The following is a 16,560-nucleotide window of genomic DNA, read 5'->3' as shown; positions in this document are numbered from 1 at the left end:
TTTCTGCTCTACATTTTTGTCATTGTAAACTGAATATTTTGGGGTTTTGGACAAAACAAACCACATAAAAATGTTATGTTTTAGCTCTCAGAACCTAAAATGGGCATTTTAGTGCTGACTCACTGCAGTTATCAGTGGTTTAATTATACTGTGTACATGTGGGCCTGGGTTGGGAGAGGGAACTCCCTCATTATCTTTGGTTATCAGACGAACCAAATAACCTCTCGTCTCTCTCTCTCCTCTCTGTGTATCTTCTGTGCAGCAGGATGCAACAGGTCAGACTCAGTCCCCTGAGATGCTACTGAGCGATGAGGATGGGTCAGAGAAGGAAGTTACGCTGGTGAGGAGAAACAACCACCGCAAATACACCAACTGACACAGCCATGCCCCGCCTGCCCTCCTGATTCTCCTTCCTGACCTTTGCACCTTCCCTCGGTTCAATCAGAGTCACAGCAGCCCCAGCAACTCCCCGTCGAGTCAGCATGGCTACACCCTTCCTGTGGAAGCTGTCATCCCAAAAGCTGGGCTTCTTCCTGGTCAGCTTTGGGTTCATCTGGGGCATGATGCTGCTGCATTTCACCATCCAGCAGCGAGCCAGCCACGAAAACAGCGCTGTGCTGCGGCAGCAGATCCTGGACCTCAGCAAGCGCTACATCAAAGCGCTGGCCGAGGAGAACCAGAGTGTCATGGACGGGCCCTATGTCGGTACCATGACTGCTTATGGTGAGTAGCTCATGTAACCTAACTGACATGGTGTTTTCAGGGAACAGGACCGGTCCTTTTACCTCAGCTTCTGGATGTTTTGTGGCCATGTTTACTTTTCAGCAAGACCAAGCTGCATTATGCAGTCGTACTGAAAAGCTATCCAGCAGAACCAATCTCCTACTTCCACTGGAGAAAATTCAGGGTTCATTGCTCAGTGACTGACATAGCTGAAAGCAAAGTATTTTCATGCCATATCTTCATACAGTTTTTTTCCAGCCTGACCTGGATCTGTGATGTGCTTCTCCAGAGACACCTTTTTGTTCTTTTAGCACAGTGAGGCTCAAAGTGTCACCTACACTGTGGACTGTATAGGGTTCTTTCCCAGAATGATCATATTAGCCTGATCATAGCAAAATTGATGTATTAATTGATGTATTAATTGATATTGCATGAGCCATAATAACCAAAGAAGCACCTTTTAACAGAGTTATGATGTGGGGTTGTTCTTTGCTTTCCTTCCCTCTTTACATCTTTAAATTGGATTTAGTGGTTCCACTTGTTTACCTCTTGAGAGGGCACAGCATTGTCTATATTCAGGAAAGGTTGTCGGGGAGATTTAACTCTGAGCCAGCTGCATTGGAGCATAATACTGTAATAGCACAGATCCAGAAGATCCTTCAATAAGTTATTCATGCCATTAATAGACCTGTATGGCTCGATGGGAGGCTTCATTAGAAACCTGAGATTGCAATTGATTGTTTGCTAATGCCCAGAGAAACAACAGGATACAGTAAAGCTCTTGGAGATTAAATCAGCTCCCAGATAATGTAAAGAAGCAGCTGGAGTATGCGACAAAAGCAGCGCGGTGCTGTCATAGAGTTCCAAGCTTAAGTTTGCGTGTCTTTCCTCTGTAGCAGCACTGTTCGTGTTTATGTACATGCAAACGTGGAAAATGTCAGCCCACTATGTAAAGTACCTCCATTCCAAAACAAACAGTAGGCTGTACTTTTTCTATTTACCGCAACAGTAATTGTCTGAGCTGCACATGGAAAAGCAAACCTCAACATCTGACATATTTAAAGGGAACTATTTGTAAGTTTTGCTATCGCTACATAGCCAGCGATAGCATTAACAGCTGTTTACTTACCAGTCTAGAAGAAACACAGCATCAAATGTCAGTCCTTTACTCACCAACAGCTGTCTCCAGAGGTGGAAAGCAACCCTCTTGTTTTGCTTCTATTTCTATCACTTCTTTTCGTCTGCTGAAGCTAGCATGCTAACCAGCTAGCTCCATCATTTCCAGATACCCAGCCACTGTAGTGTCTGGTCTGTCCTGAAGAAGTAGTGCATGCAACAGTGGCTGCAAAGGAAACAGCTGCTAACATTAGCTATGTAGCAAAACTTACAAATAGCTCATTAAATCAAGTAATTAGTAATGTGTAATTCAATATGACCTGTTATTAAAAACACAGGATAAAGAATAAATAGTATTAGTGAGGTAAGAAACTATGCATATTATTAGTTATCCTTCTGTAAATCATATGATTAATTTGGGTGATGTGATACAGGCCCAGTCCATAGACTTTCCTGTAATATCAACCAGAGTTTCCAGGGAACAAGGTCCTGTCCAGTTTGCTTTGTTCCCCTTGTATGATGGATTGATTTTCACGGCGCTGTCGGAGCTGCAGCAGTCTGCTGACCGCCGTCCAATATCACATCAGAATCCATTTCACGTCCTTGATTGGAGAGGGAGGCTGCAAGATACTGTTTGCTTCCTGTGTTGACTCGATGGTCGATGATTTGCCTTGATATGATTTGTAATGAGGTAGGGGAAACAGGGTTTCCTTTGCTGCTCATAAATGACCCATAAAATCTTAATGCATGTGAATTTAATATTGTATCTCTCTGAAAGCCTGTTTGGAGCACTGAGTTATTGGTTGGACTGATTGTAAGAAACACACCTGTTGGAAAAAATGAAACCAGTGTGTCTGAGCAGCTGGTGCTCTGCCTGTTTATGCACAGCCAGGAATGGATATATTTAGATTATTTTCTTCAAGATTTCAGTGATGCAGCCTCCACTTTTGACTGGATACATGTTTGTATGAAAAGGCCTGATTAATTTACATTATATTATGCAAACCTAGTGCCAATAATTGAACTGAGCTGATCTAAATATACTTTAAGAAAGCTCAAATTAAGATCTATGTCAGTCCAGTCCTGACTCGTGTTTACAGATAGTATTTTCCTGTTTAGCCTCCATCTGAACCCAATCTCTTCTTCTTGACAGCACGTCTCCACATCAAGATGTTTTTTGGAGCTAAAAAAAACTGAAAAACATTACATATTACAGACACCACAACTCGTCTCGCAGTCTCAGTCAAATGCTTTCATCATGTTCGCAAATGAGTAAATGTTGGTACTGTTTTTTGACAACTTAATTGTCCAAGAAAGAGCAGCACTCTGCAGCATCCTGTAGATTCCAGGTGTCGTCCCATCGGTGCCACATTTGCATCAGAAACATCTATCCACCTGAAGCCTGGTCTGGGGAGCTGTCATCTTCCTCCTCCACAGTGAAGTGAGATGTGGAAAGGATGTGATCCTCTTCCTTTCGACACGTCCTGAAACTGATCTGTGCAGCCGGGTGTAACAAGCCACCTGACACTGTATCCTGTTACAGTTCAGCAGCTAATGTGGATATCCTTGTTGGCGTGGACACGTAGCGTGCAAGCAGCTCCGCGGGGCCAGTGTCAGAAGTCAGGAGGACTGGGTGTGGGCCGAGCTTGTATTGCTCCCCTCTGTCCTCTCCGGTGTGGAAGGTCATTATGCGCTCCTTCCGCTCCTGTCTCCTCTTTGTGATATTACATTGGACAGACATGGAGACCGCTGGCAGGCTCGGTTTAGACTTGCTTCATGGGTGACGGTAAACAATAGGGATCACTGATGAACACCTCTGGCTAATGTTCCAGTGTAATCACTCCTTTTTAATGCACATGGGCTTAATGAAAAATCACAGGTGACTGTGCTCCTGGATAATTACCTTATTTGACAGTATTCTTAAAAGCAAATTGAAGTTCAAAGTGTTTACTGCTGCAGGTTTTGTTTTGCAACTGCATCACCTTGTTAAGAAATATTGGGACAGGCAGAAATGTGTCCCTAGGTTAGCTATTACTCATCTGGTTACCCGGCAGCAGTGTTAGCGAACAGGAGGACAAGTATTATTCATAGCACCGTGGATGCTTTCCTAACACACTGGCTAATGAAGGTCTCTGACTCAAAACCTCACATGTCATTACTGTGAAACTTTGCTGTCAGAGTCACGCTGTTGTTGAATCTAGACTTCTCTTGGAAGTGTTTTTCTTGCTGACATCACTGTCTTAACCTGGCTCTGGTGATTACACTTCAACACAACTGTACACCTTGTGTGACAAAATAATCTCAGCTCCAAGGTCCACCAAGAGTTTTCAGGTGTGTTGACAGTTGACAACTGATATCTTCACTCTAATGTAGATTTATAATCACTGAGACATCAGAGCCACTTGCGAAATAGCAAATTTTCAAACAGGAATCGACCACACTCTTCATTTGGACTGTGCTTGGCTTGATGTGGACTTTGACTTTAGGGCTGCGAATTATGACATTTCACAAGTTTATGTGAAAACAAGATTAGTCAAGATCGCAGACTGATCAGGGTTTGTTGGCTTATTGTATGGAGGAAAGACGCTGTGTCTAAAGACGATGTCATTTCAGGCTAAATGTTGTTATCACTTTTATCATAAAAAGAGGCAGATCCAATCTTTATTTTCCTTTCACACAAGATCGGTAGATTTTGCTTTTGAAAATAAATCATTTTGCTAATTGCTCAAATGTGTAGATTTTTACACTATCTGCGTTCTCCTTTTTAAACTGTTTCTTACATAACTCAGTTGTACATAGAAGAAGAAGAAGAAGTGCGAGCTAGGATACTAAACAAGCCTGGTGAATCTGAAGTGCAGCTTGGAGTCCATGGGATCAGGTTTATGTTCCTGAGGTGAACAGAGGGGAGCACCAGACCTGGACTCACCCCTTCTCTCCCAATTATGTCCGTTCTGATAACTTGGCAGGGCCGCGGCTCCAGAGCTTTCTGTTTGGCTTCCTCCCGGCCTGACTGTGCTGCTTTCTGTGCATCGGCTTCTCCCAGCGCACACAGCTCGTCCAAATCAGACAAATGCTCTGGCGTTTGTCTTCGCTCAGATCGGGCCGGTGCGCTCTGCCAGGCCTCGTTGCACCCTTGCCAATCTCTCTGACGTGATGAAAACTGGCGTGTCAAATGCATCGCGCTGAGGGTAAATGTGGCGCTTGTATGTGATAGACAAGCTGCAATTATCATCATCCGAGGAAAGCGAGGCTCTGCGCACATGCAATATGCATAAATAATATATGGGTTTGATGACTTCTGTGATGTAGACAAATAGCATGTGCTGTCAACATGTTGTACTGTATGTACAAGGCACAGCAGCTGGAAACGACTTCACATTTCCCTGTAAATGTCATTGCAGTTGCTGCAGGTTACTGTATCAGACACACACTGCAATAAATAAGGCCAAGAAATCCCACCCCTCCTCCCCATTCTGTCATTAGCTGTGTCCTGTGCAGATGCCCACAGAAATGCAAAGGCTCAAATTAAACAGCAAGGTCACTTACAAAGACGCCGTGGCGCCGTGGTTTTACATTTAAATAAGCTTCAAGCTAGCTGCCTGAAGTCCAGCGGCTTGCTGTGGAGGGAGACGGAGCCTCACTGGTCGTACATTTTCAAACATAGTTGAGCCAAGAGTCCCCAGACTACAGGCAGCAGCTTAATTTACATGCATGTATTCACTGGAAGGATAAGCCCGGTGATAATGACAGAACTGGATCCCTTCTCCTACCGACGATAAGCAATCGAGTCTGAATGGAAGCAGTCACACCAAATGCGCAGGTATCCTTGGTAGCGTGGATGCAACCGGACCTTTTTGACTCACATTTGTCTTTGTGAATTTGAGTAAAGTTGAATACAGTTTTGTTGAAAATCAGACAGTTGGATTTTTCTGAATAGTGAAGCCTGAAAAGCCCCTGAAATCAACCGCCACTCGATTGTAAAATTTCAAAGAGGAGAATTCAAACCACATAATTTCTGATTTTTTTTGTTTTTCAAAATAAAAGCACTTCAGATGCTGAAACACTGCCACTTCTCTTATCAAGAACATTACCATGTGCCTCACTGACCTGTTCACATTCTGATTCGCCAGACTTGAAGAAGACCCTTGCGGTGCTGCTGGATAACATCATGCTGAGGCTGGGCAAGCTGGAGTCGAAGGTGGAGAACATCTACAACGGTACGGGGGGAAACCTGACCAACGGCACCAGCACGGCAACACCCAGCGCCACAAACGCAGAGAAAGTGAACGTGGCAGGTATGTGTGGCATTTTTCTGTTTTTGCTGCTAAAGAGTTTTGAGTTTGAGTGCATCCTGCAGTGAGGTAATAACAGAAGGAAAAGCTCAGTCTAGATTTGTATGAATCTTTGATAAAGGCAGAGAGAAAAGAGAGGAGGGACAGAAGTGCTGTCTCTCTTTGAGAACGTTTATTATTCTTAGGAACTGTGACTCATGTACGGGCAGGTTTTTTCTGCACTTTCTTTTTCCATAAAAGTTCACGATGCAACATATAGTAGTTGAGACCAATTAAAAAAAGTGAGGATAAGCTGATTGAGCCTTTTTTTTAATTCAAAATTCCCACAGAGAAAAAAACATTCCTGAGGCATACACAGCAAACTAAAGTCTGCCAGTGTTGCACAGTGCACACCAGGCACTTTATAGGACCAGACTGCATCCTTGGACATAATTCAAATAAGGCCTCTGTTCACGCTGCATGACCCTTTTATTAGTTTTCATTGATTTTCCTGCCAGCTTTCAGATGATGGATTCAGCTCAGTTGAGAGAGCGAGGTGTTGGTTTTTCCGGGATCCTGGTGGGACCTGCTCTCAGTTGTTTGCGCAGCATTAAACAGTCGGAATGTGGAGTCTGTGCTCCGAAGCAATATATGCAGAAATGGATTAGGCTGATCGACTCGTACAAAGTCACATTTGAATGGATCTAATCCTTATGTCAGCTGCTGTGCTGCCATCTTTTAGCAAATGCTGTCACTGCCTTTGCAGCTTTTTCTCCTTGACTTGAATGTCAATAAGTTAGCTATGAATATTTCCTTATGAATATTGTTTTGTACTGTTTACAGACATTTATAAACCAGCTGATAAGTTGAGCCCTTATTGTGAGCATTTAAAATACTAGGAATTGCAAAATAAAGCTCCATAAGAATGAAACAATAATGGAAAGATGGAATAATTAAATTAGTTATAGATAAAATCTTTAAAAACGGACAGTAATTCTGGCAGCTCAGTTCCTGCAGGTAAAGAGATGGTGGAGTAAATGTGTGCTCTCAATCTGCCCATTGTGGACACTACAGATGAGACACTAATCTCACTCTTGGCTTGAGCTGCTGCGCTCTGGAGCGATGGCACCCGGACCCGTGACACGCCAATAAACCTGCAGCTCCCCTTTCGCTTTAAACATCCTCCTGTACCTTCAGAGACGACATTTGGATCCTGAACGCAGGTCAAGCTGACAAAGCGGCGCCCACATCTCTCTTGGCAATGAACTAAAGGCCCCAGCACTCCAGAGTCTCCATTGGAGCATGTCTCCTGTCGTGGAGTGGGTGGCAGGCAGCGCCGTTGCCAGCTCCGCTAGTGCTCCTCCTTGACTGGAAGGCAATTACAGAGATAAGAATCTGGACAGTGAGGGGAACACGCCTGCCTTTCAGAGCGGCTGCTATCAAGATGGAGCTGAGCAGCAGCCCTGGGACTGTGTTGTTTCCACCTCGATTGTATAAATTTTCTTAGCCAAGGACTCTGGCATGTCAGGGACCAAGTCTGGGTCTTGTTAGTATTCACAGTTCATTCCCGGACTTTATTCTGTCTGGCCTGGGAGTCGAGGATGGGTTGACGGTGGCCACATAATAATTTTTTCATCCAGAATTAGCACAAATTTTCAGAAAACCGGCAAAAGAAAATGCAGATCAATGCACGTTTCCATCCACTACTGTTATATATTATTAAATATTAGGAATAACTAACAGTGATGAACCCGTTCTTTTTGCTTGGATACCTTTCTAAAGTAAGTGGACATGATAGAAACTGACCGTCCCTCAATGCACAAATATAGTTGAGGCTATTTTGAAGAAAAAAAAAAAACCCAAAACATTTCCATACAATGATGCCAAAATGACAGCTTGTACAAATCAAAACCTGTTTGAAAACATGCATTAGATATGCTCAGACTTCATCGCAGGCTTCAGATCATAGTCTCTTCACGCTGAGCCTCATGTTGACGTGAGATCAATGTAGCAGCTACAATAAGATCAGCTTCTCTTCTGCCACTTACTGCTGCTGTTGTGAACCAACAGCTGCGCACACATTGTGGAACACTGCTTCTTACTTGCGGTCAGTCATCACACAAAAATGTGGCCCGCTCTCTTTTCGCTCCACAGTCTCGCTCCCATCGTGTGCGTCGTTAAAAAAAAAAACTGCATTGGCGGTTTGAGGAATGAGGAATGGTGTCAACACGCCGCCGCTTTTATTTGATGCAACGTGCGCCGCTGCAATTTAACCAAGAACAACAGGCACAGAAGCTCCCTCATTGGATCAAAACAAGTCAATCTGGTCGCTACTTAGCAGGAGGCAGATGGGACTGTGACGCCTTCCTTGTCTTGCCGTGTTTCACTGATGTGGCTAATCAACCTCCGCAGCGGTGTTTCATCTGTGGGCATAGAAATGTAATCTCCTCCTACACACTCACAACCACCCAGACAGATAGAGACGAATCTAATGAATGGTCAGGGGGTTATTTACAGCCATCTAACTATCTCTCGCCTCTCTTTCTCCATTTCGTTCCCTCCGTCAGATATTTGTCCGCCCTTCGCGAGTGTTTAGAGCTTCCCTTCAATCTCAGCCACACTCAGTGATTTGTTGCATCCTGTCTCTGTGGTGCTGCTGGCTGGTTTTCAGTAAACAGAGACCCTGTGCGTTCACAGCTCAGGGCATCTTCACCTTTGTCTCTTTCAGCCATCGATCCGCTCGCATCTCTGTTTTGCTATTCACAGTGAAAGATGATATCCAAGGCCTCAATGTCAACAAAGAGAGGTTGGCGAGGATAGGATTTCCGCTGGGGATTTCAGGCGCCCTGCTTACCTCGTGATTTCATTGGTCCCTGCGCTTTTCATCTTCGACATCTTAGCCTGTGTTCTTATTTGTCCAGAGCAACTTAGAGTCGAGGTGGATTCATTTTCCTGCAGAATCTGAAACGTCTAATCTGCATACAATCACCATTTCAATTCTGAAAACATCTCAGGGGCCTCTCTTGGATTTAGAGCAGAGTCTGTGGTCTCCATTATGCTCTGAAAAGGGCTGTTTACTTCCACCAGTGTACAGATCAATACTAATAAAGTACAAACATTACACACAAACCTGCTCCGTGCTAATAAGTTGCTGAGAGATGCTGTCTGCTCACACACACGTTCAAACTCCAGCATGAATCCTGACGCTCAGCACCCTGCAGTCTAATGTAAATTACACGGCAGCATAATTGAAAGTAGAATTACAATTATTACTTTTGGTGCTGTGGTGATTTACTTTATACCCTGTAGTATTAATCTCACCCCGTTCACCTTGTTGTTTCCACACACTATTGTTAGTAGAGTTACCGAAAGAAAAATGAATTTATATCTTGTTTTTATTTTTAGAAATATAATTTAGTTTCCTGTGGCTGCTTCACAATAAAAGCCTTAGCTGGCCAGTTGAACATTTTTAATTTAAAGCTGCAGCAGGAGGCAAAGTTCAGTTTACACCATGAATAGAGTTAATAACAGAACTGAGGCTGTTATTGATTAGATAAACTCACGCAGGATTACGCACATACATTGTTTCCTGTGAATGCATCGTATTTATGAAGGCAACAGTAAAAAAAAAATGTATATGTCGAGAGGTAATGACTGAATGTTGACACGTGAAATTGTGACTGAAGGAAAAACACTGGCAATGAATAGTCTCAACAATGGAGCTTGAGGTCATCCTGTAGCCTGACGGTTAAGACACATACCACATAACCAAACAGTTTGATTGCCAGCAGAGCTTACTGTGTTGCCTGCCGTACACCTGGCTGTCTCTCCCCCCACATTTCCTGTCTTGTTTTTCCCTTTTTTACTATTATAGCTTTATTGTGTTATAACTTTAATCTGCAGGTCTGTTATTCTTCACATATTCATAGACGAATATGTGCATGCATACAGCTCAGTTTTAAACAGCACCTATGTCACTGCTTCCCAATGAGACATAACATCACTATGTAATTCATTTTTCAATCATGAGTCAAAGACCTCGTTTTTTCTATCGTTTGGACTCTGACACAGTGAGTAAAAATCTACAGTGATACAAATAAGAAAAAATAAAATCTTTTTTGACGCACACTGAAACAGCAGCGTGTTATTAGAGCAACCAGAAGTGGTTTTGATGCCTTTGATGTGGAGCTCTGCAGAGGAAGTGTTTCTCGCCTCCACATCTTGTGCTCTTCTTCCTGTACGAGAGCTTGACGCAGACTGAGCCTCTCCAGGACTTTCCCTTGTACAGTGTCAGGCAGCAAGCACTGACAGGCCCCTTTTCACTTCGGGTGTGCGCGTACTTTCATTTGCGTATAAAATCCATCACAGCAAAGCATGTGCACAAGTGTGCATTTGTTCCTGCAGCTCGTATTGCGCTCCTTGCGTGTCCCCGAGAGATCCCTCCCATATGGAGAGTGTTGGATCTTCTTATAGCAGCTTTGTGAACAAACAGAGAGACGCTGCAGACAGTGAATTCTTCCTGGGGTGTTTGGATCATCACACAGTTAGCTTGAAGTATGTGATGGACATTACAAGAAAAAAAATGAATACACATGTCAGATATTGAAGAGATAGTTCAGGTTATTTGACGTAGCTTGGGATCAGCGCGCTGCCAGTTTGGAGAAGATATGAGCACCGGCACAGAAGCTGAACAATGTCCTGCTGTGGACAAAAAAATTTAAAAAATGCCCAAAGAAAAAAGTAGTATATATTGAATTTAAATCAACAGCTCTACTGCTTCCAGTCAGCAACTAGAAAACCTCAGTTTGGACCCTCAGGGTGCTGTTGCTCCTGCGGTTAGAAATAATAGTCCACAGAGCCATTAAAGTGCTCTCAGAAGACCTGTTGCATGTTTAATCATATTTAATTCAGCTAAATAGCAGAAGCATCCACTGACCCATTGTTGCAGGGGACCAAAAAAAGCCACTAAAGTAAATTTTTTCAACACGGTGACACACATACAAGAGTGGAAGCAGCCTTTCCCAGTGTGCAGTCATTGTTACAGATAACTGTGGTCATGGCTGGAGGTAATGTGAAACTGCCTGGGGAGAAATGGTGTTTTTTTACTGTAAATGAAAAGGCTCAAAAAAGCCCCCAAATCAAAATCCCATCTAACACCTGTGATGTCTTTGTATCTTTAGGTATCGACTGCATTGGTTCCCAAACTTTTTAAACCCACTTTTTTTTATGGCAGCTCTCATTTTTATGACAGCTTCAGTATTTTTAAGTTTTTTTTTATCATTTTTTCACATCAGTTTGTTGTTCGGCAACAATTTTGATGACGTTTTAAATCATTTTTCAAGCTTCTTTCTGGTTTTGGACACAGCTAGACATCTGCAGATGTCACGGGCCTTTTTCACAATTTTACAAACAAAAATTCACAATTATTGAAAATGAAAATAATTATTAGTTTCATCCCTAATATGAGAGTATTTCTTTGTTTTGGAAAAAAACAAAATTTGTGCCATTACCTACAAATCACGATTTCCTCCCTGCATGTTCAACAGCAGTGGAATATAATTATTTTATTATAAGTTTATTGCTTATTTCTTACATTTTAAGGTGTTTGAAAATATAAAAAATATAGTTATTGTAATTGCTGCCTTGTTTTTTGAAATGTAGAAGTGGAAATTAATAAATCTCTTAGCATCCTCCTTAAGGTACCCATCTACTCTACTGAACATTTATATGATATATCAACATGGTTATTGTCTGTTGAAGGGAGAGTTAAAGGAAAATAACTTTTCTAATTACGGCTTTTCCTCCCACTATGTCATGTGTCAACTTTTGTAAGATTTCAGGATTCATTATTTCATAGCTGTAAAGCATAAAAACCAGAGTCTGTGAAAAGTGTTGCTGGCTATAGACTCATATTACCCGCTGTTATTCAAAGGCAGTCGTTTTGCGAGGTGTCTGTTTTGTCAGTCATTGGACTGAACTCCACATTTGTTCCTTGATGTCTGAGATATAGATCATCGGCTCTGTTACTGCAGCGTTTCTCACCGAAACTGCAGCGGAAAAGTAACCAACTGTAAATCAGTTTGAATCAATCAAATCACAAGTGAGTTGAGGCCATTCCAGAGAAATGCACGCGCACACACACACGTACACACACACACAAACCGTATCCTTCACATCCGACACTCCGGACCCCTTCGCCCTCTCTCTCTCTCCTTATTTCCTCGCCTTTCTCCACAGGCTCGCTCGTCCCTCTGGAGGTTGTGGCTGATTGAGGGGCAGGGGTGGGTGGGTGTGATGGGATGGGAGGAACATCTGGGGCTTAACACACCATTGGCTGGGACACGTGCACCCCACTGTCTCTTTCTCTCTCTCTCTCTCTCTCTCTCTCTCTCTCTCTCAACTTAGATTTTCCCTCCCTCCTTATTCAATGCAGTGACTGTTTTGCAGCGACTCCGCTCGTTATGAAATTTCAGAAACACTGTGCAATTTCGGGGGTGTGTTCTGGACTTGGAAAGTGAAGCTTTTACAAGAGAGTTACGGTCAGAACCCCGGAATTAGAAATCATAGAGATGTCAAAGCAAAAGAAATATAAATACACACCATTTTCTCCCCTGCACTCCCTCTCATTGTCATCTCCCTCCCTCCTTGCTCTCTGAATACTGTATAGCTCTGCTTCTCTTTGTATGCTGCACTCCGTCTCTCTCTCTCCCTGCATCCTCTTTCCCTCCATTGTCTCCTCTTTCGCTGTGCCAGTATTGTTCTTGTGCTGGTTTAAAGCCACAGCCCTGGCCCTGCAGGAATACAATCTGCGCTGCCTCCTCCATCCAAATACCAGCCATTTCCTTGGGCACATTTCCTCTATAACAATCCACATTCAAACAATCATGTGTGTGTACATAATATACGCAAACATCCACGGCACCTCCAGCCTCATCCTTCATCCACTGCAGATCATTTTTCTCTAGGCAAGAGAGTCAGGATCCAGATCAGAGGATAGAGCAGCAGACGCAGGCACACACACTTGATGCAAAAATTCATTTGCACACAGCGACTAACAAGTGTATAATCTCACATAGTTGTTCAGCAGCTAAAAACCGATCAAACTGATTTTTTTATTATTATTTTTTTTTTTGCTTTTGCATTATGCAGCTCTTCAGCTCTGAAGCTGCTTCTCTAATGACAACACAGAAGATTTTCGGCTCCACTGCAGTGCCTGCGAGCTTATCTGAAACAGACTGAGCATCTTGTCGCTTCATTGTTTACAGGAAATGCACATGTCTAGCAGGTGACCAAAAGTGTTTCCTAACATGAGTTTCAGAGGAAATGGAACATTTCTGTGAAACCTGTACGTGGCCGTATTTGGTTTAGAGACACTCTCAGTTAGATTTTTAAGTCCCTCTCACGACAATCACAAGTTCTTTCGAGACACTTGAGGCTGAGCGCTTTTCACAGCTTAAACCCACAGCTTTCCACCATTTGTTCAAATCAACAGTGGAACATTAGTCATAGCTCTGCAATGATGGGAGCTAATCAAGGTTTTCTGGCTGGCCTTGTGTCCTCGCGCTGCTCTTGGTGCAAAAATCCGAATCTTCCCCCTTGGATATTTTGGGAGAGAACAGTGGGCCGATCAGATTGCCCGAGCACAAAAGAAGGATTGATTACAGCCAGACGTTGTGCTCTCTGCAGCAGGGGAAGGGAGAGAGAGAGGGAACTCGAAGTGGGCTGGAGAGCTGGGTTACATGGGGAAATTTGGATTTGGGGTTTTTTTTTTTTGCTTCCAGGCCTTTGATGTGAAACACTTGTGGGGACCAGAGGCAGCACGAGGCATGTGTTTTGACCAGCTCCAAACACGTGCCCACGGCACACTGGGAAGCCCCTTTGGTTGTGTGTCGCCCCGCTGTGTGCCTTCCAGGTAATACGAGGTCTGATATGTACAGTAAATCCTCGCCGTGTGCACACAACAGTTTGACCACTGTCACGTTGTTTCCTGTCCAACTCACATTTGATGTCATACAATTTCCTCTTTCTCTTCATGAGCTGTTTTCATGCTCGCCTCCCCCTCTACTCCCCCCCAGATGAGGAGATAAAAGTGAAAAAGGAAGTAACTCATGTTTTTTTCCCAAAACACAACAAATGCACTTCCTCGCCAGAGACCTGCACTACAGGGTGTTAGTGATGAAGCCAGCTCTCTTTAAGGTTAACCCAGGTTTTCAGCAAAACCTGATCGAAACATGCTCTGCAGCTCGGCTACTAACCAATCAGATCACGGGGTTGGGCGGGGTGCAAATCATTATTCATCAGGATCCGCTCATGGTCAAAACTACTGAGCTTTCAATAAAATGCCAAGTACAGAAAAACGGAACACAAGGGCTAACCATTATCTAATCATTCACTATTGATTAATCCATCAGAAAATAGTGAAAATGCCAACCAAAGTCCCCTGACAAAGACAAGTCTCACAACCTGATATTTGAGAAGCTGGAATCAGCAAATGTTTGTCATTTTTGCTTTTAATGTGCAATATTATTCAAGTTAATGACTAAAGTGCTACACCTCATGTTAATACCTTCACGTCTCACATTCAGCACTTGCGCATCACTTTTTTCTTGCCGCCACAGTGTCGTCCCGTTGTGGTTCAGTTGATGCTGGTTTGATAAGCCTCTCGTGAAGAACTCTGCCCTCCCTCACATGAACATGCTCATGTTTGGAATCATAACAGCTTCATGAAACCGGTTACGCAGGATTCCCAATCGTATCCCGAGGAGAGCCGGACTAAGTTGAACCTGTTTCGTGACGGACACCTTGCACAGCTGTTGAATCTCTTTGGCTCTTTCTGTCTAATTGATGAGCTGCCGCCGAGGTGTACGCAAAAGCTGGCACAAACTCACGCACTGATACCTCTGCTTCTCCTCGCAAAGTGAATCTAAAATTAGCGTTTCTAAACCAGCGGATCAGAGCTGCACTTTCACCCCTTTTTTTAAAAAATTTATTTATTTTTTTTCCTCCTCCGCTGAATCACCATGGTGACACTTTACACGTCATTTACTTCAAATCACATCCATTCATGCCTGGAGTGTCTTTGTGTTTGTTGAGATCTAGTAGCCTGATGGTCACAAAACACTTACGAATCTCCTCTTGTGTGCCAATAGATGTAGTCAGTGTCACACTTCTTTTGCTTTCCACTGAACATATTGTGTCACCAAAGCTGGGCTGTGGCAGTTTTCCCCATTATTTGTGGGAAGGCTCTTAGCGAAGTGTGCCTGAAAATGAAATCAATTAAAGTGAGAGAGATGGAGGAAAAAGAGAGAGAGAGACACACACACACAGAGAAGTACATAAGAGAGAGAATAACATAAACCAGATGTAACACAAACCAGCTGCCCCTCAATCCAATTCTGGAGTTGTCAAATGTCAGATTACCTCATGGACTTGGACAAACACACACACACACAAGCATAGAAAGAGGGAGAGTGGGGAAAAATAACCCTGTGTGTAATATCACTTGTTGTTCAGAGATGATGCTACTTAAGGGCTATCAGATGGCCAACACTGTGTGCTAGGAGGCTGCCTAATGGTGACCTCAGTGCTGTGAGAGGCTGTCGGACATCTTACGCAAGTTTGAATGATCTCATCTGTTTTCTGCTTCGAGTCCTCTGTTCATTTTCTCAGCAGTGTGTATTTTAGCTCATTAGTGTCGCCGGCTCATTCTCGGTTTTTTCTATTATTGTACCTTGAGGTGGCGTCTCGTTTTTTTTTTTTATCTGTTACACACGAGTTCTGTGTTATGTGTTTTTGTTGAGCTGTCAAAGCGCTTTGCGAGCTGTTATTAGAGTCTTATTTGTGGTTTTTTTTTACTTCTGCCTTGGTTCCTTTGTTTCCCGTGTTTGCTGGACTGTGGTGTGGTCTGTTGCTTCATTTATCACCTCACACAATCCCATTCAGTGTCATACTGTGCGTGCTGCTGTCGCCGTGTTTGCAAGTGAATTTTCCTGGTTGGTTCGAAGCTGCCAGGGTATGTTACTGTAACCATGTGCAGGTCGGCTTTAATTCACAGCAGCTAGGGGTTGATGCTACTACGTTGTAAGGTGAACGGTGAGGATCCGGCTCTGTTTGAAACAGCACCACCTCTCCTGTGTTTGATTATAAAGGGAGCTATATTTAGTTGCTCCTTGGCAGCAGCTTCTTCTGCTTGATTAAAGCTAGGAGAAGATTTGCCTGGTGGCTTTGGCCCTCGCCGGCTGACTGGCTGAATGACAGAGTGAACGACAGGCTGTCCAGTTGGTTGTTTGCTTGTTGGTTGGCTGGTTGGTTGGTGGACCGACTGCATGAGTAGGCATCTGAAGGATGAGAAGACAGCAACTCACTCTTCGCTTGTGACTTCTTGAATGCTGCATGAGACAACCTCGTAACCAAATAACAAATCGCAAGTCAGGTTTCTTAGGCAACACTT

At 43.5% G+C, this 16,560-nt stretch overlaps 1 protein-coding gene across 2 annotated transcripts in view; it reads left to right on the top strand.

Annotated features, from left to right (window-relative positions):
* The window catches only part of mgat5 (mannosyl (alpha-1,6-)-glycoprotein beta-1,6-N-acetyl-glucosaminyltransferase), an 81,309-nt gene that overhangs the window by 13,340 nt on the left and 51,409 nt on the right, over positions 1 to 16,560 (top strand). Inside the window, exons 2-3 of one of the 2 annotated variants that reach the window (XM_022746508.1) lie at positions 266 to 723; positions 5,970 to 6,134. In XM_022746508.1, coding sequence (XP_022602229.1) covers positions 483 to 723; positions 5,970 to 6,134 — 406 coding nt within the window. In that variant the 5' untranslated portion in view covers positions 266 to 482. Of the gene's footprint in view, positions 1 to 262; positions 724 to 5,969; positions 6,135 to 16,560 lie in introns of both variants that reach the window. The other variant, XM_022746507.1, reaches the window with a different exon arrangement.

The sequence above is a fragment of the Seriola dumerili genome, unplaced genomic scaffold, assembly GCF_002260705.1.
Source record: "Seriola dumerili isolate Sdu_G_001 unplaced genomic scaffold, Sdu_1.0 BDQW01000105.1, whole genome shotgun sequence".
NCBI lineage: Eukaryota > Metazoa > Chordata > Actinopteri > Carangiformes > Carangidae > Seriola > Seriola dumerili.
This window is presented reverse-complemented; position numbering and strand designations above follow the sequence as displayed.